The 27,345-nt window shown below is 40.4% G+C and overlaps 6 protein-coding genes across 7 annotated transcripts; all 6 read left to right on the top strand.

Annotated features, from left to right (window-relative positions):
* Window positions 1-2,054: 2,054 nt before the first annotated feature.
* sgo2 (shugoshin 2) lies at window positions 2,055-7,640 on the top strand. Of its 2 annotated transcripts, none has more exons than XM_041844787.2 (9): window positions 2,055-2,243; window positions 2,575-2,708; window positions 2,864-3,039; window positions 3,310-3,387; window positions 4,229-4,305; window positions 4,409-4,575; window positions 4,695-7,043; window positions 7,136-7,247; window positions 7,397-7,640. In XM_041844787.2, the coding sequence occupies exons 2-9, from the start codon at window positions 2,582-2,584 to the stop codon at window positions 7,533-7,535; spliced, it is 3,225 nt and encodes a 1,074-aa protein (XP_041700721.1). In that variant the 5' UTR covers window positions 2,055-2,243; window positions 2,575-2,581; the 3' UTR covers window positions 7,536-7,640. The 2 variants fall into 2 exon arrangements, with proteins under 2 accessions (XP_041700721.1, XP_041700720.1); XM_041844786.2 differs by having other exon boundaries at window positions 2,056-2,243; window positions 7,133-7,247.
* Window positions 7,641-7,939: 299 nt separating this feature from the next.
* On the top strand, window positions 7,940-13,293 carry LOC121537043 (uncharacterized protein C2orf80-like). The gene is made up of 8 exons (XM_041844785.1): window positions 7,940-9,105; window positions 9,223-9,304; window positions 9,457-9,539; window positions 9,759-9,849; window positions 10,456-10,533; window positions 11,322-11,409; window positions 11,594-11,703; window positions 12,951-13,293. Exons 1-8 carry the CDS (start codon window positions 9,065-9,067, stop codon window positions 13,017-13,019), a joined length of 642 nt encoding a protein of 213 aa, XP_041700719.1. The 5' UTR covers window positions 7,940-9,064; the 3' UTR covers window positions 13,020-13,293.
* Window positions 13,294-17,226: 3,933 nt separating this feature from the next.
* Window positions 17,227-18,315, top strand: LOC121536338 (gamma-crystallin M2-like). The gene is made up of 2 exons (XM_041843614.1): window positions 17,227-17,608; window positions 18,040-18,315. The coding sequence occupies exons 1-2, from the start codon at window positions 17,306-17,308 to the stop codon at window positions 18,313-18,315; spliced, it is 579 nt and encodes a 192-aa protein (XP_041699548.1). The 5' UTR covers window positions 17,227-17,305.
* Window positions 18,316-19,786: 1,471 nt separating this feature from the next.
* Window positions 19,787-21,053, top strand: crygm7 (crystallin, gamma M7). The gene is made up of 3 exons (XM_041843613.1): window positions 19,787-19,862; window positions 20,073-20,315; window positions 20,706-21,053. Exons 1-3 carry the CDS (start codon window positions 19,851-19,853, stop codon window positions 20,976-20,978), a joined length of 528 nt encoding a protein of 175 aa, XP_041699547.1. The 5' UTR covers window positions 19,787-19,850; the 3' UTR covers window positions 20,979-21,053.
* Window positions 21,054-23,031: 1,978 nt separating this feature from the next.
* LOC121537042 (gamma-crystallin M2-like) lies at window positions 23,032-24,406 on the top strand. Its single transcript, XM_041844784.2, has 3 exons — window positions 23,032-23,114; window positions 23,369-23,611; window positions 24,132-24,406. The coding sequence occupies exons 1-3, from the start codon at window positions 23,106-23,108 to the stop codon at window positions 24,402-24,404; spliced, it is 525 nt and encodes a 174-aa protein (XP_041700718.1). The 5' UTR covers window positions 23,032-23,105; the 3' UTR covers window positions 24,405-24,406.
* Window positions 24,407-25,260: 854 nt separating this feature from the next.
* LOC121537041 (gamma-crystallin M2-like) lies at window positions 25,261-27,345 on the top strand. The gene is made up of 4 exons (XM_041844783.1): window positions 25,261-25,348; window positions 25,830-25,901; window positions 26,127-26,369; window positions 27,009-27,345. Exons 2-4 carry the CDS (start codon window positions 25,887-25,889, stop codon window positions 27,282-27,284), a joined length of 534 nt encoding a protein of 177 aa, XP_041700717.1. The 5' UTR covers window positions 25,261-25,348; window positions 25,830-25,886; the 3' UTR covers window positions 27,285-27,345.

Below are 27,345 nucleotides of genomic sequence, written 5' to 3'. Positions count from 1 at the left end.
GTGATCAGTCCTACCACCGTCATGTCGTCAGAAAACTTGATGATGGTGTTGGAGTCGTGCGCAGTCATGGGTGAACAGGGAGTACAGGAGGGGACTAAGCACATACTCCTGAGGGGCCGTCGTGTTGATGGTCAGCGTTGCGGATGTGTTGTTGCCTACCCTCACAGCCTGGGGGAAGCCCATTAGGATCCAGTTGCAGAGGGAGGTGTTCAGTCCCAGGATCCTTAGTTTAGTGATGAGCTTTGAGGGGACTATGGTGTTGAACGCTGAGCTGTAGTCAATGAACAGCATTCTCACGTAGGTGTTCCTTTAGTCCAGGTGGGAAAGGGCAGTGTGGAGTGCAATGGAGATTGCATCATCTGTGGATCTGTTGGGGAGGTGTGCAAATTTGAGTGGGTCCAAAGTGTCTGGGATGATGGTGTTGATGTGAGCCATAACCAGCCTTTAAAAGCCTTTCATGGCTACAGATGTGAGTGCTACGGGGCGATAGTCATTTAGACGGGTTACCTTGGCGTTCTTGGGCACAGGGACTATGGTGGTCTGCTTGAAACATGTAGATATTAAAGACTGGGTCAGGGAGCGGTTGAAAATGTCAGTGAAGACACTGGCCAGCTGGTCGGCGCATGCTCTGAGTACGCATCCTGGTAATCCGTCTGGCTCTGCGTGCTTGTGAATGTTAACCTGTTTAAAGGTCTTACTTATATGGATAATTTAGCTGGTTTTTCTATGCATTAGACCGCTGCGCCACTCGGGAGGCCGACCTGAACGATTACTTATTGACTTTAATTGTTTTGCAACATCATGGATAAGCTTGTCTTTCAGCTGATATTTTTTATTTTCTTTAGCTTTTGTGGGCGTTTAAAACTGCTAAAATATCTCTCCATCCCATTGCAATTGGTAGAATTGCAGGAAATAAGCAGCAAAATTGCACATTTTTTATCTCTGCCCCATGGCAAAATTGTGTTACATTTGTTATAAAATTGCTAAATGTTTCTCTCTGCCTCATGGAAAAATGTGTACAATTGCAGGAAATGTACTTAAAACACATAAATGTTTCTCTCTGCTGTCAAGAGAGGGGCCACAAAAATGATTTGCTGCCTCCCCAACCAATTCTTGCTTAGGGCCCCAAAAGGCTAGAGCTGGCCCTGTTACCACTCTTCTTGGTTGCACCCCCTCTATCAATTGGATCCAACAATTATAGCAACCATTTCTGTCGAATACACATTAATAATTTGCTAGTCTCTTGCAATCATTTGTTAGTCTCTTGCATAGATTAACACTGAACTCAGGAATAAATACACCTGAACCATCTGTGTATACTGCAAGGCTTATTATTAATATATTGATCCACTATTGTTACTTCCTACATTATCTTCTTCACACCCCTGTTTATTTTTTTTCGATCAGGCCCCACGGACGTTCGATTCTTCTCCGCAAATTTGTAACGAACGACAGAGCAGCGGAATAATTTAGTTTGAGTTTGTCTGGCTAGTCTAGACCAATGACGTATATAAACACTGTATTGCCGACAGTATGTATTCGCCATTGCGAATCTTTGAAATCATCGGTCGGCCATATTGGCACTCCCACCTAGCAGCAGTCCTTCATAGGAATGAATGGAATTCTACAGTATTTCAATTAAATGTTTCAAGGACAAAATTAAATGTATTTAAGTATTTTTTGTTGTTGTAGTGGGGACAGTAACATTAGTACTCTCTAAAGAATATTACTTTAAGGAAAATGTTTTAATATATTTTTTCATTTTTTATTTGTATGTTTAGCTCACATAATATAATTTAAAAGTATGCATTAAAGTGTCTGTAATAGAATAAACGTGTAAAAACGAATGTAGACATTAATAATTGCATTTCTATAGCTTCCAAAACCTTTTTACACTTGAGGAGGAGTACCAAGACGGCTGCGCTGTGGCTTCAATAAAGCGCCCCCTGGAAGTTATTCAGAGTTTATAGACATTATTGGTCTAGACCCAGACAGGGCTAGCGTTTAGAATTAGCTATCTCAGCTGTGATTAGCTCGTTGCAGTCCAAAGGGCACGCCTATTTTTGACTTGAAACAGCGGCGCCGGTTGGTTGCTAGAATGTTTATATTTGAGCTGAGCCACTGGTAATCTAGCTAGCACGCAAATAAAACTAGGTAACGTTTTTACCGGCTATATTAACGTTTCAATTACATTGCTATAGCAAATTCGTCTACTTTAAATAAGAAAGAAGACATAACGCCCGGTAAGTAATGTTAGCAAGTTAACGTAAGCTAGCTATGCTAACTAACGTTAACTTCTTAATTGTGGCTATCTAGTTAGCTAGCTTACGTAAGCTAGGCAAGTTGTAGTCAACAATTATGATAACATATGAAATGGCAATAAGTATCATTGCTGTAACTAACTAGGTTACGTTAGTTCAGCCAGCAAGCCATAGTTATTTTTAGTAGCTAAACTGTGCAGTTGTGATTTGCATATTAATTTTGATAGTTTGGAGGCGCATGCACCTTCTACTAGTAGATTGATTGTCGACCAAAGGCTAGTAATGTGATCAACTCTCCTTTTTATGCTTCCAGGATCAGGATGAACGCGTCAGCTGAGGGAAGGACCCTCCTCTCAACTATGTTACCAGGGAAAAAACCTATGCCCTCGAAGGCTGCTAAACATAACTCACTAACAGTGGCATCGAAGATAAAGACCAAGATTCTCAGTAAGTAGCATACAGCTGTCATCACTAAATTGATGTAAAAGGTGGATTCCCTTTTAATTTGTAATAGCCTGTTGTTGGTTAATGACAGGTCACTTGGTAAGTCATACTGCATTATCATATGTTTATTTAGATTTTCTGCTTGATGTATTTTCTAGACACATCCTCGTTCTTCAAGGTCTCCCTGAAGACTAACAACAAGGCTCTGGCACTGGCCTTGGTGGCTCAGAGGGAGAGAAGCAGACAACTTGAAGTGGAAACTGTGCGCCTACGGAAACAAGTGGAGTCTCTGAATTTTGACCTGGCTATTCGCAGATTCAAGCACAACCAACTGGTGGGTTAGAGAGGGATAAGACATAGTGTGATCTAAATTTGGCACCTAACCGGGTCATATTTAGAGATGCTATTTGTAACAATAATGATCTATTTTCTCACAGACTTCAGTGTTAGTTTATGACATAAAAGCATGGGAGTTGTTGACAGGTGATAATGCAAATAATAATTTATTCAACTTCTATAGTGCTATTCATTACATAAATGAATCTCTAAGCGCTTTAAAGCAAAAACAAAAAACAAGCAATTTAAAAACAACATCCTTTTACAGATTCTCATCTTGAAAGACCTTCAACGCAACACTTTGGATAACTTGGAAAGGGCTGTGGGCCTCTTCTCTGATGAAAATGTAAGTCCCCTTCCAGTATGTCCTCTGATTCTATGGTATCAGATAAGTATAAGTAGCCTATGTCACGGTTTACAATGCTAAACAGGGCTCTATGCTGTGCGACCATTTTACTCGCATATGCGCCTAAAAGTAGAAGAAAAGTCAAGGATGAGCACGTGCGAGTTGTGATTTATAGCTAAAGAAATTGCTGCCGTAGCTATTTTCAAAAGTATTTCTGCCGTTTTTGTTTGATAACTGGTAGCTAATCACACAAATAACTATGTAGAGTCCTATCTCACCTCGTGCGACAGCAACAGTTTCTGCTCATACAGTAATATCTGGGAAGCAGCAACAGTGCCTGGGACTCTGTGAGTGTAGTGCTGAAATATTTTTTTTTTGAAGCACACAGGCATAAAGTTGGTTGAATTTACCCAAAAGTCTACTAAAGTGTGACTTTGTTCTCGTGTTTCTTGGCTATTTACATCGTTTTGTTCAGACGCTAGCTTGTTTTTCAATGTTAGTTTGAGCTTTCTCAACTGTTAGTGAAGGGACATTGGAGAATCTCATTTTGAGTGGGAGTCCCACCATTATCAGGTAATGGCTCACGCCCCTTAAAGGGGCAGCTGATGGTTTTTGTCTCACAAGTGAGTCAAATATGTGAGGGTACATTGTACTTGATTGAACATGGAACCTTTTATTCATGCACTTTTAGTTATTTCTTATGATAAAAACACATTTCTTATTCCTCAAATACTTTCATTGTGCTCCTAATTTTCTTTGTGTGCTTCAACATTTTTCAACTTAGGAGCACGTGCTCCTAGTGTCATCGTAGAGCCCTGCTAAATTGTTTTTCTTTCTGAAGAAGGATGCCCCTGAAGTACCTGAAGACCGTAATAAGCGACCCCCCGATAAAGAAGATGAAAATAATCAGATTGAGAGGTAATAATGAGACTCCTATTAATATTTACAGTTACAGCAATACTGTCTTATGGTCAATTATTTCTGTTCACACATTTCCCCCCCTTATTTATTTTCATTCTAGGGTAGCGGTTCAGATACCTCTTGTCATAGCAGAGCAGTCCAGGGATTTGGTGTGTCCCTCAAAACAGACCAGCACGAGCCAGGAGGTTGTAGTAAATGACAGAAGAACCACATCCACAAATCCCTCTGGGACCCAAAGTAGATCATCAGAGTCCAGTGCCAGTAAAGGTAAGGGGGCTGGAACATGGAGAATTCAGAACTACCCCACATTTTGGTATGCATGACCTTTTCAGCATTAGGTTGGTTATTGATTAGGTCAGTAACTCACATGTATTCTTATCTTACAGACAGCATGAATAAGATGGAGCTACAGGTGGACAATACATTGAAATCGACCCAAAAGAGAACATCCCGACAATCCAGCAGCCTAAAAAATGAGGTGGAAAAGTGGTCAAAGATTTATTCTGACACTGGACTCGACCCTATCCCAGCAGTCTTGCCCGCTGTTGTCTCCATAACTAATACTATACAGCCCTCTGGTACTGATAAAGTTGTGCTTAATCCAAACAGCTTAAAGATGGAGACCACATTGGCGCTTGCAATGACGACAACTGTCGGAGAAGGAGAGAAGACCACCATCAATGACACAGAGATGGAGATAACTATTGGGGACAGCGCTGCTGAAATCGTTACAGTGGAGACCAAGCCCAAGAAAGCTGGTGGACTGAAGAAACTGAAGGTGCCAAAGACAAAGATCCCTTGTCTATTAGTGAAGGTTGGAAATAAGAACAGTGGCCCAACAAGTGTTGTTGAAAATCTAGAGGTGAAGAGCTCTGCTTTAAACGTGGAGCTGCCGACAGAGATACAAAAGGCATTTTCTGCAACGCCACTACAAACAGACAACCCTACAGCGGAGGGTGTGGATGTTGAACATAGAGAAGAGGACTTCATAGAGAACTCAGCCAGAGAGATAGAATCCCTTGCTGCCCGCAGGAAGACTCATGTCACCTCTCGCATCACCAAACACAGAAAACCTACCCGAGAATCCCATAAAACAACACAAGATGTTCCAAAACAGTTTGACCCAAGAACAACTTTTGTAGTCCCTCTCCAATCCAAATCCCATCGAAATGTCTCACCTGACCCATTTGAAGATGACTTTTTTGATGACCCTGAAGCTCAGAACTCTGTATTTAAACTAGACGGGGCAAACCCATTGGTCATAGATGCCACAGAGGACAAAGGCTCTAAAACTAAAGGTCGCAAGACTTTTGTGATTTCTAATTTTGTGATTTCTAATGAACCTACATCTAGAAAGAGCCAGAAGAAATCCAAAGCAAGCAGGAAGACTAAAGCACAGCCTGTCATGGTGGACCATGAATTAGACATTGAAGCAGAAAATGATATATTCCTTCTGCCTCAATCTCTCATTGAAGAGGAATGTCATTCTTCTGAATGGTGCCCAGCCTATGTAGACATGGATGCCACCCTGCATGAATACAGGGAATCACGCAGCTCTTCCAGTGCTTCCGGACCTCGGTCCACTGCACGGAGCAGTAAGAGACCTACCAGAGTGAAAGGCAGAGGGACGTTTGTGGTCTCGGTGAACAGGGACAGCTCCTCAGGGAACAGTACAATATTAGACGATGCTTGGGCAGAAAAGCTGGTGTGCACTCCTACTACAGTGTATGACTTTGTTGCCGAAGAAGAGTCAGAAATGGTCAGGGATGAAAGCATAGAGGAGCACCTGACTGGACCACACCCAGATCACTGTCTAGCTGCTAGGCGCAAGACTACAGACTCTGTGGTTGAAGAGACTCATGCCTCCTCTAAACGTCCATGGCTGGCTACCCAGGAACCTGCAGGGAATTCAGAGGGCCTAGAAAGCTTATGTGTTGAGGAAGAAATGCCCCCATGGGAGATCAGTGACCCCATTTCAGTTGCTGTGGAGCAAAAGCCCAAGAAAGCCAGGAGAGTGGAGACTGCAAAATCAAGGATGAAGAAGGATGCACAGAAGGGTGACTGTCTTGCCCCTGTGAAGGAAAGGAAAAAAAAAAAAAGTAGCAGCAGTAAAGGAGTAGCGCCTGGGGGTGCAGGTTATCTTTTGTCTAGTGAGACTCTGGATAGCCAGAGTAGTATAGGTATAAGCACTGCAGCACAAAATGCAGAAGTACAGCCTGTGGCGGATCCCGAAGTGTTGCAAGTCATCACACGCTCTGCCACTGAGGAGAGCTGTGAAACTCATGAACTTTTGTCTTCACTTGAGGTCCTGAGTCCAGACTTCAAAGTCAGCAGCTTCAAGCCCCGGTCCAACCAGGGCCCTAAACCGAGATGTAGAGGCACTTTTGTCATACCCAATAGTTTTAGTGATTCCACCAGAAACAGGAAGACCTACGTTGTTCCTGACTCCTTGTCTGAGGATGATGACACAAACAGCAGGACATCTAATGTATTATTATCAACTGTTGAGACCCACACAGAAATTCCTGACAGTGGTGAGGCAGTATGTCAGAGCCTGAGGGAGCTGCTCATGGACGAAAGGCCTCCATGGGAGTCCTTCATGGATGTCAGCTGTTCAATTGAGACTGGATTTGACACTCCAGCCTCAAGCCCTAAAAGGGTTGCTTCTTCTGCTCACAAGGTTGCTGTATATAAAGAGCCGGTTGAGGTTATGGCTGAAAGATCTCCAGGAACAGGTACAAAGCTTTTTATTGTTGACAGTATTTTTATTTTTATTTGTGTGAGATGTAGATATTCTAATTGTTATTTTATGTATTACCCACAGTAGCAGAGAGAGCCCTGAAGTCACTAACCAATACCAACTGGACGGATAATGAAGACACAGGACGGACCAGACGACGGGGGGCTGCTGTGAGCTACAAGTTGCCACCCATCAACTGGTGAGGACTGCCCTGGAAATGAAACTAAATCTTTATTATATCAGTAGCTTGCACAGTGATCAGGTAGGTTTTACTAGTGGTCAGGTTCGTTCTACTAGGCTGTGATACCAGCACTTGATTATTCAATTGTTGTGTCTTTCTTTTAACAGCAAAATGAGACGTGGAGATAAGTTCTCAGACACCAAGTACCTGAGTTCTCCCATTTTTAAAGAGAAGAAGAAGAAAAAGCAACAACAGAAGAAAACACACAAACCTGACAGTTTGGAGAACCTACATTCAGTTAATTGACTTTATTCGGTGTAATTTCATTCTTACACATATTTCCAATGCCTTTATTGTTTTGCCCTTTGTTTTAATATTATACGTTTACAAATAAAATGTCAATACATTTTATGTTGAAAAGGTTTTTGTTAATTTAGCACCCACTTTATTAGTCATGAAGAAATAAATAATTTAATAAGCCTGTAAGAAATAGCACATTTTCTGTTTTGTGACAGTAACAGATATGTGATACAGCCATATATTATCTGGATGGTGCAGTCAGTCACCTAAGGATAAATTGAACACCCTTATGCAATAGCTAGTTGCCTCCAAGGGTATAATTAAAGTTGTTGCAACATGATTAGACGGAGAATGTTGCAACACAACTTTAATTATACCCTTGGGGGCAACTAGCAATTGCGTAAGGGTGTTCAACTCATCCTTAGGTGGCTGACTGCACCATCCAGCTAATCTATGGCTGTATCTCATCATGGTTAAGTGCCGACCAACGCACCTCCTTATGTTTCTAAAATAATCTGGACCCGTATTGTTGGAGTGATTGACTAGAGGCCCTGTGTGAATTATTCAGAGTAGGCTGTTCACCTAGGAGGCTGTGGTTGGCTTTCTGCTCCCCTCGGTCTCTACTGTATACAGCCTTCCCGCAGGCAGGTGTCACCTGAAACGGCTACCGTTTGCAGTGTGTTTTTGGGGGGTTTATTTACATGAAACATATTCGTGATTGTGATACGCTGTCATTTAGAGTAGTACTGCAGTTTTTGGGTGTAACCATTGCTGATAATTCTGCATTGTGTGGTAAGTACAGATTGCTTTACACCATGAATGTGTCTTTCTTTATTCAAAATACGACCAACTGTAATGTTATATGGATTTAGATAGAATGCATTGCTGAGAATGCCAGTTTGATCATGTAACTCAGATTTGAATAAGCACATATTTTACCAGGCACATGCTACATAAAATATTATGTAAATCAACAATGACATATTTAGGTCAACATCTCATTTTGGAGACTAGTGGGAAAAGGTTGTGAGGCCAAATCATTGGCAGAAAATGTCTCTGCCTACTTTTAATCACCTTGCTTTTGCCTTGCTGTAGCACTTCAGGCTGCGTAAAAATCTTCAGTGATTAGGTTGCTTTAGTTAAAAACATATTTGTGTTCTGCTGGATGTGAGTTGAATGGCTTGTATCACATTTCCTGGACCCTGTGTAGGGCCAGAGAGGTGCCAGGTTCAAGACTACCCTGTCTTACTGTAGTAAATGAACCCCAGTGGAAGTTAGTGCAGGTCTGTTTGCATAACCACTGCTATCATACTATATCATCACCTGACGATTTCTTTCCATCTCCATCCTTTATCTACCATGTAACTTCCCTTCCTCCTATTTCTTACCCTGGTCCCAGATCTGTTTGTGCTGCCGTGCAAACTACTATGGTCATTGTTGAGTACTTTGACATCATATTTGCAAACTTCGTTTTGTGTAGGCTACAGGACCACCAAGGACTTAACCCTCTGCATGAGTAACGCTACCTCAGAGAAATGGAGACAAGGCGACTGAGAAGAGACATAGAAGCCCTTCTGTGAGTTGCTTTCTGTGGATGATAAATTATAAATTTAGAGCAATGATGTGGTGTGGGAAGAGGAAATCATTTATTATATTTCTTCAGGCACTTGAGAGAGTTTTGTGTTTTGAACAGGGGAGATTATATTGGTCAGAAACTGAGAGAGAATGGCTTCGACCCCAAGGGGAAAGGATCCACTAGCATGCTGGATGACCTGGTAGGAATCTCAACACAAATTGTTCTGGAGTGCACCATCCTCCACCAGGGGTTAATGTGGGATGTTGTATACAGTTAAACGGTCGACTGTGTTTATGATTATTTCAACATTTTTACGAACCCTTTACTTAATGTGTCTGTGCTTCCATCCAGGCCCATTATGACTTGGCCATAAGTGTTGCCCTTTGGTGGCTGGAGAAAGAGGAGCGACATGATGTGATGGACAGAGACATCGTGTAAGAACATTGATGAAACATTGACTTCCAAACACAATAACACTTGATTGTGTCATGTCCTGAGTAACCTTGTCTGAGAGCTGAAGACTTCTGCTCTTCCTTACCTAATACCTTGGTTTTAGCTCTAAGCTACCCTGGTAAATCCCTTTATGACAACTGATGATATAAAAAGGGTTTTATAAATAACATTTGATTGATTGACTTTGTTGTTCCCTGTAGTGGAGTGGGCAGCCCAGGGTATAATGACCAGTACCCCAACCACCTGGAGAGAGAAGCCATGATCCTCTCTTCCTTCGCTGGGATGATCCTGGTGAGTAGTCCGGGTACTGAGGCATACAGTATGCCAGGGGTTGTGAGTCTAGCACGGCTCAGTCTGTAGTCTTACTGACCCTTAGTCGTCCTTGTAATCTAGAGGCGTTTGGTGGAGTTGGGAGTCTAGTACCACAGCTCAGTCCAAAGTGTCAATGACCCTTAGGCTAACCTCCCTTGTTACTACACAATGAATCACCAGTCTCCAAAGCCATGCTCCTCTGTTGCTAAACTTTGACTTAAGATACGTTATAAAGGTTTTGTATAATTTCAACCAGTAGTTTTGAAAGTAGTGCTCACGAGCCAAAACAGGTCTCTGAAAATTGTGCACAATTGTGTACTACGTAATCTATTTCGTATGATACAGTATGTTACGCTTACAATTCGTACAATATGTTACAAATTTGTTGTGCTTAAGATCCCGTTCCCGTTCAGTCTCTAAGTCAGGTGCAACAGTATATTTCAAACTGGGCAGCATTACCTAGTCCATGATCTTTCACTGGGTTGACCATGTAACTGGTCCTTTTATGATTATTGTGGTTTAAGTGTTACTAACTATATATTCCCCTCTGCTCTAACCTCTGTTCTGCTGTCCTCTCTGCTCCAGAATAGCTTGCCTGTAAAAGACATTCTAGCCCTCTACACCACCAAACCGTCTGCCGCTTACCCTCACCAGCACTACAAGGTAGACTGAGTTTAGAATACTGCACATTTCTCTCTCCCCAGTGTTAGTATAGCCTAATCCTACAGCCTAGCCTTGTCTGTGTGGGAAGGCAGTATAAGGGGATATAATATATAACATACACTGAGTGTACAAAACATTAAAAACACCTTCCGAATATTTAGTTGCCCCCCCCTTTTGTCCTCAAAACAGACTCAATTAATCGCAGCATGGACTCTACAAGGTGTCGAAAGCATTCCACAGGGATGCTGGCCCATGTAGACTCCAACGCTTCCCACTGTTGAGCATGAAAAACCCAGCAGTGTTGCAATTCTTGACACAAACCGGTGCGCCTGGCACCTACTACCATACCCTGTTCAAAGGCACTTAAATATTTTGTCTTGCCTATTCACTCTCTGAATGGCACACATAAAACAATCTATGTCTCAATTTTTTCAAGGCCTAAAAATCTTTCTTTAACCTGTCTCCTCCCCTTCATCTACACTGATTGAAGTGGATTTAACAAGTGACATCAATAAGGGATTATAGCTTTCACCTGGATTCACTTGGTCAGTCTGTCATGGAAAGAGCAGGTGTTCTTAATGTTTTGTACACTCAGTGTATAGTAAGTAAGTAGGCCATCAGCCTCAGTGTAGTGCTATCTGGTCTATAATGATCATGTGCAGTGGTATAATGCAGTGCTGCTCTGTATACATATTATGTAGGCCTATATGTACCACTGCATTGTAAGACATTAATGAGAAGGTCTTAAAATAAAAATAGAAAAATAGATCTGATGACTGTCTCTACAGAGCGCCATTGTTCATCCCTTCACCTTGTCCTACCACCCGTTTGCCATGCTGGGCTCATTCAAGGCCGTGGACCACTCCAGAAAGCACAGTATGTCAGTGTGTGTGTGTGTTCATCCTACACTACCATTCGTTAACACATCAACTATGCCAGTCTCCCTCTACCTCGCTCACATGTGACTTGCCCTTCCTCACTTGTGTTTACAGTAGTCTATAGAACAAGTTATGTAAGAACCCTGACCAGTATTGGCTCCTCTCTGATTATTTTCCTTCAGCCCAGAAATTGAAGCGGTGGCTGTCTGTGCAGGGTAAAGGAGGTGCTGCCCCTGCTGGACGGAGGGCCTTGGTGCAGTCCTCCTCATCCACATCTAACTCCTTCCTCAGTGTGAGTGGCAATCATAGACATACACTCCCCTATGTATTTGGACAGTGAAGCTACGTTTTTTTATTTGGTTCTATACTTCAGCATTTTGGATTTGAGATCAAATTATTTACATGAGGCGACAGTAAAGAATGTCACCTTTTATTTGAGGGTGTTTTCATACATATCTGTTTTACTGTTTAGAAATGAATGCACTTTATGTATTTAGTCCCCACATTTGAAGGTGTCATAAGTATTTGGACAAATTCACTTATAGTGTATTACATTTAGTCAAAAGTTTAGTATTTGGTCCCATATTCCTAGCAGGGTCGTTCCACGAAGAGTGCCTTTGATATTTTAAGTAGAAATTGTGCACCAATATTGAATTTTAAAAGCCTGTTATATTAAATGAAGTTCCCTTTTAATATAGACCACATGGAAAATCCAATAAATCATGTTAACCTCTCACCATTACCAATAACAGGGGAGTTTTTTCTTGGGGGTATGATATTTATGCATCTGTAACTTTCTCACTCATCATTATTCATGATTAATTCATGATTATCCATAATCATGGTAGCATCCACATTAATGTAGAAGTGTTCAGAAACATATTCTATTGTTATTTAAAATAAAAGTGACTCCAAAATGACACAATACATTATAACATTCATTTCTATTGAGCACAACAACCAAAACAAACTGCAAATGCATCCAACAAGTTTGTAGAGTCACAAGCTTGATGTAGTCATTGCGTGCTAGGAATATGGGACCAAACACTAAACCTTTGACTAAATGTAATACACTATAAGCGAATTTGTCCAAATACTTATGACACCTTCAAATGCGTGGACTAGATACATAAAGTCCTTTCATTTCTAAACTGTAAAACAATATGAAAATACTGTCGCCTCATATGAAACATTTGATCTCAAATCCAAAATGGTGGAGTATAGAGCCAAATTAAAAGTTCTAGCTTCACTTTCCAAATAAATATGTTTGGGGAGTGTATATATTCACATATTGTTTATATAAATCATTAGTGACAATAGCATGTACCCATGCATGCCATTTCAGCCCACAAAGGTTAAGTTTAACTCTCTGACTCTGAGAATACTTTACATTTAAAGCGGTTGTGAATTTGATCATTTCAACAAACATCCCAACCTTGTTATAAAGTTGAAGAATACTGTTGGAAGGGACTCTACTGCCATCTTGTGTTTTTAACTGGAAGTTCTCTTTACTGTCCATGTTTTCTGTCCCCTACACAGGACAGTGGTGAGTCCTTGAAGGAACAAACAGAGCATTATGAAGGATCACTAGAATCTCTGCAGGATTAAGGAAAGTCCTCTCATCCTCTACCTTACTTCACCGTTATTACAGGGTTATTACAGGGTTATTCCTGGGTTAAAAATGTTATTACACTGTGGGTGAAAATTCTGATGTCCCTCTTATAAGCTGGTACTACTGGGCCTTCACATTCAAGGAACCCTGGCCAATAGTAGTATCAATCCTCCAGTGTGTAATCATATCACTAGGGGTTTCCTCTATATTTGGTTGTAGGTCAGGCCATGTCCATCTATAAGCAATACAAATGTTTGACTACATCATAGACATTACTGTACATACTTTACTGTACAATAAACCATTAACTGTCTGTAACAAATACATATGTATATCAGTTATGTGGAAATCAGGCATGTATTGTTTAATCGCGCCTAAAAGGAACGTAATTCCCTTTTTATGCACATTTTTCTCTATTCTGACCTTGAGAATAGCATGCTTTTCACCCGCTATTCGTTTGGGGTGGAGATCAAAGAAAGGAAGGTGTGGCGGAGGTGTGTCAACGGATACGCTGCATTCTGACATTGACTTAATTCCATCATAATTCCACTACCTGTACACGTGAGCAACCTGTCGGTTCCAAGTGGAACAACATCTACATTTCCCGATAGAAATAACATAATTCTCCATGCACTGTAATTTACAAATTGGTAAGAGCTATTGATAAAAACTAGGTAAATTAGTAAACAGTTTGGATAAGGGGATTGCAAATGTAAATAACAATTGTTTTAGATCTACTATATTTTACTTTGTGATCGCTGGAGACAAATGTGAAACCAGTCATATGGCAGCAAACTGAAGCATTTCAACATATCACCTTTTCCACAGTGAAAAGGTGGCCTAATAACTTGCAGGGATGACATTTGGAGACCCAATCAAATGACAGTATAGCGCCAAACCTACCGAGTTGATTTATGATTTCTAGAATGTTTTAATTATATGCCCGGACCTTACACAGTATTTCTTACAATTTATATTGTGTCAAATATTAGCCACTATCTGGTAGCCACCACCAATTATACCCACATACATTTATAACTGTCACTTTAGTGTTGTTTTCCTTATATTTTGCATCGTTCCATTGCATCATTGGTTTACCTTTCTTTCCTCTGTCATGTTTGTGTGGTTGTTCATGAGGATCGCTAGCAATAGTGGATCATATTAGGCTAATGTATTGCAAGTTGTGCAATAATTTGGGACATGTAACCTTATGGAACACAGATCATCAGTAGCAGTTTAAACCTGGTGCCTGGAGCACGGTTCACGACGACTGGACTGTTGTCATCACAGTTCCATGATTAGTGAGGATCATTAGGGTAGATTTATAGACTACTATATAGATTACTGTTCAACACCTATTGTACACTTTTCTCTCCTTTCAATATTTCATGGGTTGAAAATGTAATATGGCAACTTTCAGGATTAATCAAACCGCTGTATATATTTAGTGCGTGAAGGTTCTCCAAACCAGTTTTTAGTATTATTCATAAATACTTTCCTAACCCTAAGTACTATGCAAGATCAGAGTATTTACCAGTTGGTGCTGAAAAGGAGACAAATATGCATGTATTTACATGGCTTTCTTTAATTGATCCCTAATATTCTGATATTCTAGTGAGTCTGTCGAGAGAATTCTAATTAAAGGTACACCAAATTAAATTTAAAGGGATGACTTTAGATAAATGTACTGAAAAATCTGTTGGCCAGCAGGTGGGAGGGTTTTCAGCAGTTGAATACAATTCATGCCGCGTTCACGTCATGTCGGAAACTCAGACATTACTGACTTGCTAACCTAGGCGGAGAGTTGGATCTCGAATTTCCCACTTGGGAGGTACCAGAATCAACCAATGGGAAGCTCTACGCAAATAACTAACGTTCATTTTAACTCTGATGTCCCGAATTTCCGACATGACGTGAACGAGGCATTATTAAGCGCGCACAAGGGAACCATGCCTGCAAAGCCCTACGCACCTGCATAAGGTAAGTCTGAATACCAGTGCCTAGGAAAGGCGTACATTTTCCTAATTCTGAATATGGTAGTATGGGATGCTGGAACAGGAGCCGGGATGTGGACATTAAATAAGGGTTAGGATTTAAATTATGGCTAGGGTTAGGGTTGAGCGGAGGTGTGGTCATTATGCTAGTGTTAGGGTTGAGTTTATGGCATTGGCTAGGATTAAGGTTGAAATGGGGTGAGGACTAGGTTAGGATTGAGCCGGGGTCTGGACATGGAAGTTAGGGTTAGGGTTGAGCCGGAGGGTTAGGTTGAGAGCCCCTCCCCCCAAATAGGGCACCCCAGTTTAACCCCTGACTACATGTACCCATCTCTCACCCTCTCTGTCACCAGATGGTTAGACAGACACCTGGTTGCTTTGCCTTTGTGATGACTTCGAACATTCTGTGTGGTAAACATTAATCACGTTTTGGTGGATCAGTGGATAAACATGTACAGTCGCTCTGATTGGACATATAAAAAAAAAAGTGAGGGTCAGATCTGGTCAGTAATGTGCCTGCTAGGACTTTTAGCACTGATGAATCAGGGCTTTTAACTCTACTGTATGCCCAGGATCAAGACTTTTGGCAGCGCAGCCAGGTCACCAAATCCCTGGTCATTAAAATAACAAATAAAGTGGGATCAGCCTATCCGTCGATTGAGGTTTATATAGTGGTCCCTGGGCCTGGTGAGCCAGACCATCACTCCTGTAGAGGACGGGCTCCAGAGAGATTTATCAGGATGAGTAAGGTAAGACCTTGGGAGGAGGGGACACTTTCACTGTCTGTCTCTATTGCATTTTAAGATAGTGGGCCGGACCAGTGTAGACTTCCTCCCAGCCCTCTGCTAACCAATGCAACTTAACCCACAGCCTAAACATGCATCAATGCAGAACTACATTAGGTAAAAGTGAGGCGTCATGCCCATAGGGGGCACATGCCCCCTCAGATTTGTCCTGTTAAAAACAATTAGGCCTACACTTTGTTTGTTTTTTCTCTGTAATAGGCTACTACTAGCCGCATAGCAATTGTATGAAGTTGGCTTTAGCTAGCCCAGATAGGTTCCCAACCTCATAACTAGCTACCAAGAAGCCATTTCAGGCTATCAATCAAGTTAGAGTAGCTAGCTTGTCTAACTATCTTAATATAATATAATATGCCACTTAGCAGACGCTTTTATCCAAAGCGACTTACAGTCATGCGTGCATACATTTTTGTGTATGGGTGGTCCCGGGGATCGAACCCACTACCCTGGCGTTTCAAGCGCCGTGCTCTACCAGCTGAGCTACAGAGGACCACAGGAGCTGGCATGCCTGCTGGCAAGGTTGGTAGACTTTAGAAAAGCAACCAATAACTAAATGCACTGAATAAGACTCATTCCTTTCAATCTTTTAGCCAGATTTGAGCAGAGAAGCATATTTAGTTTATTTAAACAAAAGAACCACCAGTCAGGAGGATGCAGACAGCTCAAGAGGTATGCTTAGATATGCAGCAAAATATATTAATTATTATAATTTTTTACATATAATGAATCATAATGATTATGGCTCTAGATTGCAGGAAAAAGCTGTTTCAGGTGTTTGAAAAATGCAAAATTCTCCGGACTTACGGCATGGCGCCCCTGGGTCAAACTGTCTCTGAACAGGACAGTAAGGCCACACATTTATTGTCGTTACCTAGACTTTGATTACATGAGGAAACATTGGCTTTGTGTTGAAATTGGTGCAGTTGATTAGACAGAGGAAATTACACAAATCATATGCATGCATTTAACAACATATGGCAGTTGAGTCCATTGTGGTGTTCAGGACCATGATGTATATAAACCCTGGATTGCTGATTCTATGTATTGGCCATTGAGAGGCTTTGAAGCCACCGGTCGGCCATATTGGCACTCCCCAGTAGAAGCATTCCTCCATATGAATGAATGGAATTCTACAGTATTTCAATTAAATGTTGCAAGGACAAAATAACATGTATTTATTTGTTGTAGTGTGGACAGTAACATTAGTAATCTAAGAAAATTATACTTTAAGAAAAATGTTTACATTTTTATACTTTTTATTTGTATGTTTAGCTCACATAATATAATTTAAAAGTATGCATTAAGGTGTCTGTAATTGAATAAATGTAGCAAAAACAAATGTAGACATTAACAAATGCATTCTATAGCTTCCATAGCTTTTTTACAATTGTGGGGGACTGCCAAGATGGAGGCACTGTGGCTTCAACACAGTGCCCCCTATCAGTGATCTAGTGTATATATAAATCACTGGTTCAGGAATATTCTATGGTCTTAAATTGTGTGCTCTCCTGCCTCCCATTCCGACTACAGATAACTTTCTACGAGGACAACAACTTCCAGGGGCGCTCTTATGAGTGCGATGCGGACTGCGCTGACATGCACCCCCATTTCAGCCGCTGTAACTCCATCAAGGTAGATAGCGGCTGTTGGGTGCTGTACGAGCGTCCCAACTACACAGGCTATCAGTACGTGCTGACCAGGGGAGAGTACCCAGAGTACAAGCACTGGATGGGATACAATGACAGCATCCGCTCCTGCCGTACCTTCTCCTATGTGAGCAACCTAATTGTCTTTGAGGCCTTGCCGTGTTACCTGGATACCCTGCCAGGCTGCTACTCCATTCAGTAATACTTCGGACATCAATCAAACGATGACGAAGTTTTGAACATAGAATATTTTACCTATGGAGTGAATGGGTTTACCTTCTGATTGATGTTCTAGGATAGGTGGGCATGTTGTGTCACTAGTTACATTATGTGTGCTTATGAATGTTCAAATCCCTTCTGAGGGCAGGTTGATAATGCAACAAATGTGGGTTTCTTCTTTACAAAAAAACAGCAAAGTCCTAGGTTCTGTGATGAGAACCTGATTGAGTGGGTGAATCTCCTTGGTAGGACATGACGGTTATTATAGTGAATGACATGGAGCAACACAGTATCACAATACAGCAATAATCTAGAATGCCCTGAACACCCTGATTCCTATCTCCCTTCCTGCAGACTAGCGGAGGCCCATACCGCATGCGCATCTATGAACGCCCCAACTTCCAGGGCCAGACGATGGAGTTCGCTGAGGACTGTGAGTCTGTCCAGGAACGCTTCCGCAGCCGTGACGTCTACTCCTGTAACGTCCTGGAGGGCTACTGGACCCTCTACGAACACCCCAACTACCGCGGCCGCCAGTACTTCATGAGGCCTGGAGAGTACAGGAAGTTTAGTGACTGGGGAGCCACCTGCGCCACCACTGGCTCCTTCCGTAGGATCACCGAATTTTAGATAAGAACACCTTCTCTGCCTCCCTAAACGCAGCTTGTCTCTAGTTGGCACTGGCTTGTCAATAGAAGAGTATGGCTATTCTAACACACAGGACTGTGTCGAAATATTTCATGAATTTGAAATATTTCATGAATTTGAAATAGATCATTATTAAGTTACAAAGGTAACTCTGAATGACTCTGAATAAATGAATCTATTGTGAATGTTTCTTGTCATAATTCTTTTGAATAGGCTAGCTAAACAATTTGGGTAAAGTCGAAACCAATTTACTGCCACACATACTGTAAATGCAGTTTGGTGATAAACCAGTTGGAAGGGAACCAGTTTGTTATGGACCCGGTTGATATGGAAATAGTGTACTTACAATGTTGGGGGAGTGCGAAGATGGAAGCGCTGTGGCTTCAACACAGCGCCTCCTATCAGTGATCTAGTGTATATATAAATCATTTGTTCAGGAGTATACTATGGTCTTAAGTTGTGCGCTCTCTCAGATCAAAGTAAGAGGAAAAATATGATTTGCTAATGGCATATACAGTATATGGAAATCTGACATGTACAATAGAGTACAGCTTATACAAACATATCCCATCCCATCCCATTCTGATATCAAGTCTGCTTACTCCTCTGAAGACAGTGACACAACACTCTTCTGCACAACTTTAGAGAGAAGGGTGGATGGACGGATGGTGGGCGGGGTCTGGGTGCTATTGGCTGCCTCTCTCCTATAGATGAGTTCACCCAGGGTTCTATGCCATAGATAGGACCACACATGTAAAGCTCAAAAGTGCCACATAGGGTGACACAGGATCACACTGTAAAAACATACCACGTTGGCAAAGCTCCCAATCAGAAAAATGGGCCACACACAAAGCATGACATTTCATCCTACTATGTATATATAACACATAACATCGCAACACATGTTTGGTAACTTCCTGTAAAGAGAACTATATACTCATCATATACAGTAAATGGCTTTCAGATCTATCAATCAACATACCAACCCAACTAAACATGTACAATCACGGATCAAATTGTTTTATAAGATGACTATACAACTTTAGATGGCTATGAAGTATTTTGACTATACCAACAAAGTATAGCTATATTACATAAAAAACTTAGTCCATCAACCTTAAGTGATTGACATGCATACATTTGTGATGATTTGAGTACACAATATCAAATTCAATATGACAGCAAATTACTTCATTTAATTCAATTGCTTGCTAACATTGGTCTGATTTAGCAATTGTGGCATCAGACCATTGATCTTTCCAGTGCCTGCCTGTCAATGATGTGTGTGGCTTTTTCTGGACGCTAGGATGTGAACACATCCATCACCATGATTGGATATGACAACAAGAGTAGCAAAACTCCTGTATGTCGTGTTTGTGCTGACATGCTTCCATGACTGATTTGAATAACAACACCTTTGCTACCTTTCCCCCTACGGGAATGTATATAAAGATAAGCCACCTCATTGGCCAACAGCACAGCAAGCAGAACGAGCAGCTCACCAACCAGCCGCAAATATGATGGGAAAGGTTAGTGTTTTAGGCCATTTTACATTTACAGAAACTAAATATACAAACACATTGTATATTTAAACATACAACCACATATAAGTTGTTATTTAGAGTAATTTAATCATACAGTATATCTGTTGGCTGCCTAATATCACATCTTTACTTTGTTGTTTTTCCATTGATTTTCTTATTAATGCTACTTGAAAATGATTCCTGTTCTTCCATCAGATAATCTTCTACGAGGACAAGAACTTCGGTGGCCGTCACCATGAGTGCATGAGTGACTGCGCTGATCTTCACTCCATGTTCAACCGCTGCCAATCCATCAGGGTGGTGAGCGGTATGTTCATGATCTACGAGCGCCCCAACTTCATGGGACACCAGCACTTTCTGAGGAAGGGAGAGTACTCCGACTACATGCGCATGCTGGGAATGAATGACTGTGTCAAGTCCTGCCGCATGATCCCCATGGTAAGGGAACTGTCCAAGATTATTCTAAAGGATATTGATATCCTCATATTATTTCTCAAACACATATGATCTACTTACTGTATCATTGTTTATTTGAGATTACTTACACATAATCTAGATTTTGATCATAGTATATCACCAAGCCATCTATGAGGGGTGTATCATGTTATCCTTAGTGGATAATCATCAATATCAAACAATTACATAATCAATCTTCAATTCCTTAAATCGTTAAGATTTACATTTTGCATCTTACTAGCCTTTCTGTGAGCATCTAAATAGTCATTTTTGTATTGACGATTCATAAAGCTTGTTAACAATGAAGAAAAGTTATATATAGAACACAGATTATCATGGAATATAACCTGTTCTCTTTTCTGTCCCCTCCAGCACCGTGGTAACTTCAGGATGAGGCTGTACGACCGTTCTGACATGGGAGGCCAGATGATGGAGCTGGATGATGACTGCCCCAACTGCATGGACCGTTTCCGTATGTCCGACTTCAACTCCTGCAACGTGATGGACGGCCACTGGCTAATGTACGACCAGGCCAACTATAGAGGACGCCACTACTACCTGAGGCCCGGCCAGTACCATAGATACAGCGACTGGGGAGGCATGAGCTCCAAGATTGGCTCCATCAGGCGCATTATGGACCTCTAAGGAAGGAAGGGTCCTTGTAAAATGTTTACTTTATGCCTTGTTTCACACACTGAATAAAATGGTGTCAGTGCTCAAGTGTTTTCAGTTTTGTTCTTGCTCTCTGAGCATTGCAGGCCTGCTCTCCAGTGTGGATGTTAGCAGCAGGGGTGGCACCACGATGCCCGACATCCTCGCTCTGCTTAGAGGGTTCAATAAAGCAATTGCAGTATTGGCATTGATCAGACAGGAGTCAAGGCGTGATCTCTATTATACCGTATTGGATCATTCATGCTCTACCCTCATGTAATTGACTGTTTAGTGTTAACCAAACAAACAAGTTCCAAAGTTCAAAGCGGTCTAAAAGCCAGTGATTTATAAGAAAATGATACTCTGAGATGGCTTAAAAACACAAAGGCCATTCAAGTGAAAAGTTTATCCTCCTTTATGGAATTAACATACTTTACCCCATATTGTGCATCTATGGCTGCTGCACAGAGTAACACATCCACAATAAATGCATTCATAAAGCACTTTCTAATGTAACAAGGTACTATGTGGCTATCTCTTCTAGGCCTCAAAGGCATCAGGACCTCCCTGCTTCCACTGGAGGCCAAGGGTGTAGATATGTGAAGCCTATAGAGCTAAATATTTGAAGGGCCAGAACTATCTTGTCTATGCATAAACTATCATAGTTAGTCAATTTTGTATGCTCATATGTCTGATTACATACTAACTAGTAGCGAGTAGTGTTCTAATGCTATTGGAGAACATGTTCTGTTTGGAGAATAGTAAATATAAGAACAATTTCTTACAAATAACTGAATCGAACAAAGAAATCAGAGGTTTGTATAGATATTAAGGATAGGGTGAAGGGTTTGATTGTAAGCATACTATCCTATATAACTGAAACAATAATTCTAATACTTTTCAAGTAATATACAAATGTCACTCACATTAAGTTTAACATTTTGAGAGATGCATTTGTAAACATACATCACACTTGTATTTCAATTCCACCATCACTCTTTAGTCTTAATATTTAATATTTAATGAATAAAATATTAAATAATAACATTTAATTTAAGAAAATACAACATTAATTCATATATTTTAAGTGCCAAGCTACATAGACAGGCAATTTGGGATTTCTGTAACTGCTTTTGAAATAGGATCTCCCACTGTAGTCCTATTTCTATACTGAGGGTTGCAAAATAATAGTACAGATAATAACATACTTATTACAAATCTAAACAAAAAACATAATTTTAGATAACCTATACTGAAAAAAAACCTATACTGTCATATACTTTATACTGAAAAAAACCTAAACTGTCCTATACTATATACTGAAGAAAAAAAACTGTGTGATAGATTCCCCCCATCCCAAATAGTTCAGTTCAACCCAATCATGAAAGTATAGTTATGTAGAGGAGACATTGGAAAGAACATCACATTTCAATTAGAAGAGAAGCAGAATCATAAAAAAGGTGAAAAAGACAAAACAGGCCAAATCTTTCCTTGTGTGAATCCTACTTATTATATTACTGGCTCATTATATCATGGTAAGATGTATGGGATATTCACTATAGGATGAACCTTTCTAGTCTATCATTAAAATATTTTACTATGGGTTTACTTAGTGTAATGGTTGTGATTACAGAATGTGAACATGTAGAATGTAGAATCCATGAAATATAATTATTTCACAAAAATACATTAAATAACATAATATATTTAATAGAGAAATCTATATTTCATAAAGAGTGAATAACTTCAAATAATTATAACTAATGACACATAAATAATTGGCTGGCACAGATCTAAAAGAAAGAAACCAAACCAACCAATGGATACCTTGTCATTCATGGTCATGTTTGAGTACATACAAAATAAAGCTACATGATCTCCTGGTCATAGCCAAATGTCACCATAACCTGTCCATTTGGGAACAAAGTGTTCCCAACATTTTCTCCTCCCCATTGACCTCTTCAGGACCACACAATGACACTAAGTGCAAAAGACCACTGGGTATTACAATATGAATGGCACATGCGGAGTCTGCAATTCACGTTCACTATATATGTGACAAGTGGAGTCTTCAAAGGGCTGGGCAGACCACACCGACAAGGCACAACCAGCCCAGCTACCATGGGGAAGGTAAGCCTTCAAAACAGCTATGTACACCAAGTCAACATAGACTAGGATAGTAAAAAGGGTGTTGATGGCAATATCAATTTCAGGCATTCCCATTGAATTCATGTGGGTGTTTTTGTGTTCTGGTATTCTTGTACCACCATTTATTAGAATTGAAAGGATGAATCTTATCCTTGATCATCTATTCTTTGTATCAATCCTTGATTAATGTTCTGTCTTTATGAATATTAACAACATGATATCAACTTTATGCCTAGATCATCTTCTACGAAGACAAGAACTATGGTGGCCGTCACTTTGAGTGCAGTGGTGACTGCACAGACATGCTTGGCCTTCTCAGCCGGTGTAACTCCATCAAGGTGACATGTGGATGCTTCATGATCTTTGAGAAGCCCAACTACACCGGCCACCAGTACTACCTGTGTCGAGGAGAGTATCCTGACTACCATCGTTGGATGGGCATCAATGACAACATCAACTCGTGCCACATCATCTCCTTGGTGAGCTCTCTGTTTGTATGACTGCCCTTATGAAAATTAAGTTAATAAATGTGTATTTATCAACAGTTTATCAAAAGTTCATAAATGTATATTGCACCAGTTAACTTTTTCCTGAACTAAAAGCAAAACATTTACTTGTATTATATGTTTATTTCACTTTCATATAGTACAAATAGTACATTTGCTATAAAAGTATGTTCAGATATAAGTATAGTGTACTCTGTATATATTTCACTCTCAAAAAGTAAACTTGGAGCATTCTAATTTGGGGTGGAAATTATGCAAATTATAATGTGTGTGGAATTCTGGGTAAACATGCTCCTGAGAGATCATTGCTAAATTGTCTTGTGATTAAATGTCACTTATTACACGTGTAACAAGTTGGTGTAGGTGTGTGTGTGCAGGGGTGGGGGTGTGTAACCATAATGATTTGTAATGCTCCTCTGATTATCACATAAAGATAGAAGTTCTAAGATTGCACAATTATAATAGTTTTTTCACCTTCTCAAATCAATAACAGGTGCCTGGATCCTACAACATACGTCTCTTTGAGAGAATAGAGTATGGTGGGCAGATAATGGATCTGGTGGACGACTGTCCCAGCGTCATGGATCGTTTCCACATCAATGACATTTTCTCTTGCAATGTGAAAGGAGGAAACTGGCTGTTCTACGAGCACCCAAACTACAGGGGAAGGATGTACCTTATAAAGCCTGGGCATTACAGGAGATTCAGCGAATGGGGCGGCAGGAGTGCCAGAGTGGGTTCCATTCGACGAATCATGGACTACTAAACATACCCTCCTCTCAATTCATTGGACGTTGTGGCTACCTCCTCTGCGGATAGCTAGGAATCATGGTGCGACAATAACTCTTTGAATATCAATATTCAACCCAACATCAACCCGATATCAAGCCATCTTGCTATCATTTGAGTTATACAATCACTGAAGTCAAGAGATCGTATACCCCACCATCACTGGACATTAATAGATAATCTAATTTCCTGTTCTTGGGATAAAATGCAAACATAAAAGTATAGAGAAGGTGAAAATGAAATCAGAGAAGATGTCGAACAAACCTCAACGACATGATGGGATATAAGTTGTTCCAAGGAGAGACAACTGATAACAAAGCCTATGGGCAAAAATGATACTTTGGAATATCTTCAGACAAAAACAAAGAGGACCAATGCAATGCACTCTTCACCATTTTAAATTGCCTGTATTTTTATGGCATGTTCAGCTGATCAGATTCAACAAAATATTTTCACTTTGATGTAATATTGACAATTGTATCTGATGGACCAATACTTATCAATGATGATCACTGACTATATCATTTGATCACATTCAGTCTGCAAATGGTAGCAAGTCTCTGGCTCTGTTCTTGACCAATGACTCAATGCTACAATAAACAAATGGAAACATGGAACTCGGATATTCTAGTAATTAACTATTCAATAATCCCACCACAATTACCAGATGGCATATCACACAATTAAAATGTCTGCCAGATATGGGTTTATTATAGAGATGCATATTCTGATCTCTCTATTGTTTGGCTATTTATCTTATTGGTATATTTGTCAGGGACCATGCACAACAAATGTTTCACCAGATTTGAGCTACCTAGTTTATTTTCATCTGCAGTCCCTATGCGTTGTAACCTTGACTTTATGAAACAGTGACTTATAAAGCAAAGGTGTCCATGGATGGCTTCTCAATATCGAGGACAGGTAAGACCATGTTGGTAAAGGTAGATCTATGTCTTGTGTGGGCCATGTTCATCGCTCTGATTAGATGCAGTATATAATACATATGCTACTTTAAATTGATAATTACCATGTATTTATTCTACAAAGATTGAATTAGATGAATAAACTAGGCTAAGTGGATTCTCATTTCATGGCCTGTGTATTGGCTGTCTAACATGTAGCTGGCTACCACTGTATAATTCATATGGTGGTGATAGGTTTTGCTGATGCTGTGCAGTGTACTGTATCAGTCTGGTATACTGTAGTGTTTTCTGAGAATTGTGATGAACATGGGGGATAGAACAATAACTGGTTACGCATGGCCACCTATACATAAACAGATTTTTTTCACCCACCCCCACCATTGAAACATCATCACTATGACTAAGGGATATATTTGAATGACAATACTTTGTGCTGTGCAATCACACAGCTGCCCTGTTTGTGTTTTTTTAAATAAAAGACAGTGCTGGACTGAGGGACATTGAGCATTGAGCCGTCACCCCCATCCACCGCCAACATGACTATGGGAAAGGTAAGAAAGAAGGCCATGGTTTTACAACTTTCCAGATTTGTATGCATTAAAACGAAACAATTTTACAGTAATATTTTATAGTATTTAATAAATGTTACATGCACAGTTTCTACAAATACATAAAATAATGCAACTAGTTTAGCAGACATATCTCATGCAGTTTAGCAACAGTAGTCCTGTAGTTCTAGGGATAATGATATTCTGTGATGTTGTGGTTGGTTGCAGATCATCTTTTACGAAGACAGGAACTTCCAGGGTCGCTCTCATGAGTGCAGCAGCGACTGTGCCGACCTGCACTCCTACTTCAACCGCTGCAACTCCATCAAGGTTGAGAGTGGATGCTTCATGGTCTACGAGCGCCCCAACTACATGGGAAACCAGTACTTCGTGAGGAGGGGCGAGTACCCCGATAACCAGCAAATGATTGGCATCAACGACTGCATCAGGTCCTGCCGTATGATCCCCATGGTGAGTGAGGTTCAAAATACAAGTAATGCAAATGCAAGTACTACAAATACAAGTAACACGAATACAAGTAACACAAGTACAAGTACTACAAATACAAGTAACATAAATACAAGTACTACATATACAAGTAACACAAATACAAGTAAAACAAATACAAGTAATACATGTAATACATCTAGGGCCAACATGTTGTAAAGTGGTTTGAAGGAAAGTAACAGTTGATCAATGAATTATGCAAATATATGGCATACATTTAGTTTTATAGTAGAGCCAAAGTCATAACCAGATACATTTCAATTCTGCAATTATATTACATGTATTTTATTGATTAATTATGAGAGAGTGGTGGTGCATAAATAAGCTACCTACATATAACATGAAGCTGCCATCAGATTAATCAGTCACAAATTTGTTGAATATAACATACATCTAAATCACAACTAAAGCCTTTAGCAACATGTATCTCTAAAATCACCATTATATTTAATGAAATGTAAGAAATATATAAATTACACTGCATTTCAGTATACAGTAACCATGTAAAAACGATGTAACTATGTAATAACTATGCAGTAACTATGTAATAACTATACAGTTACTGTCTAATAACTATGCAACACCTGTTTGATCCATTTACAGCACCGTGGCCAGTACAGAATGAGAATGTACGATCGTCCTGACATGGGAGGCCAGATGAACGAGCTAAGCGACGACTGCCCCAACATCCAGGACCGTTTCCGTATGTCTGACATCAACTCCTGCAACGTCATGGATGGCCACTGGCTGATGTACGACCAGCCCAACTACAAGGGCAGGCAGTACTATGTGAAGCCCGGCGAGTACAGGAGGTTCAGCGACTGGGGAGGCTTGAGCCCCAAGATCGGCTCCCTCAGAAGGATCACCGACTTCAACTAAACTAGAGCTCCATTTTGAACTATCAACTGTCACTGTCCACAATAAACTTTGATTCGTAATA

The sequence above is a fragment of the Coregonus clupeaformis genome, chromosome 23 (genome assembly GCF_020615455.1).
Source record: "Coregonus clupeaformis isolate EN_2021a chromosome 23, ASM2061545v1, whole genome shotgun sequence".
NCBI lineage: Eukaryota > Metazoa > Chordata > Actinopteri > Salmoniformes > Salmonidae > Coregonus > Coregonus clupeaformis.
This window is presented reverse-complemented; position numbering and strand designations above follow the sequence as displayed.

Excerpts from the sequence above, each read along its gene's own strand:
- LOC121537042 (XM_041844784.2), top strand. Across the intron at positions 23,612-24,131 it reads CGTGCCACATCATCTCCTTG|GTGCCTGGATCCTACAACAT; the intron begins GTGAGCTCTCTG and ends AATCAATAACAG.
- LOC121537043 (XM_041844785.1), top strand. The coding sequence starts at position 9,065 with ATGGAGACAAGGCGACTGAGAAGAGACATAGAAGCCCTTCT. Across the intron at positions 9,850-10,455 it reads CCTTCGCTGGGATGATCCTG|AATAGCTTGCCTGTAAAAGA; the intron begins GTGAGTAGTCCG and ends TCTCTGCTCCAG. Across the intron at positions 10,534-11,321 it reads ACCCTCACCAGCACTACAAG|AGCGCCATTGTTCATCCCTT; the intron begins GTAGACTGAGTT and ends CTGTCTCTACAG.
- LOC121536338 (XM_041843614.1), top strand. The coding sequence starts at position 17,306 with ATGGTCTTAAATTGTGTGCTCTCCTGCCTCCCATTCCGACTACAGATA. Across the intron at positions 17,609-18,039 it reads CCTATGTGAGCAACCTAATT|ACTAGCGGAGGCCCATACCG; the intron begins GTCTTTGAGGCC and ends CCCTTCCTGCAG.
- LOC121537041 (XM_041844783.1), top strand. Across the intron at positions 26,370-27,008 it reads CCTGCCGTATGATCCCCATG|CACCGTGGCCAGTACAGAAT; the intron begins GTGAGTGAGGTT and ends ATCCATTTACAG.
- sgo2 (XM_041844786.2), top strand. The coding sequence starts at position 2,582 with ATGAACGCGTCAGCTGAGGGAAGGACCCTCCTCTCAACTATGTTACCA. Across the intron at positions 4,306-4,408 it reads GAAAATAATCAGATTGAGAG|GGTAGCGGTTCAGATACCTC; the intron begins GTAATAATGAGA and ends TTTTCATTCTAG. Across the intron at positions 7,044-7,132 it reads TGAAAGATCTCCAGGAACAG|TAGCAGAGAGAGCCCTGAAG; the intron begins GTACAAAGCTTT and ends TATTACCCACAG.
- crygm7 (XM_041843613.1), top strand. Across the intron at positions 20,316-20,705 it reads CCTGCCGCATGATCCCCATG|CACCGTGGTAACTTCAGGAT; the intron begins GTAAGGGAACTG and ends TGTCCCCTCCAG.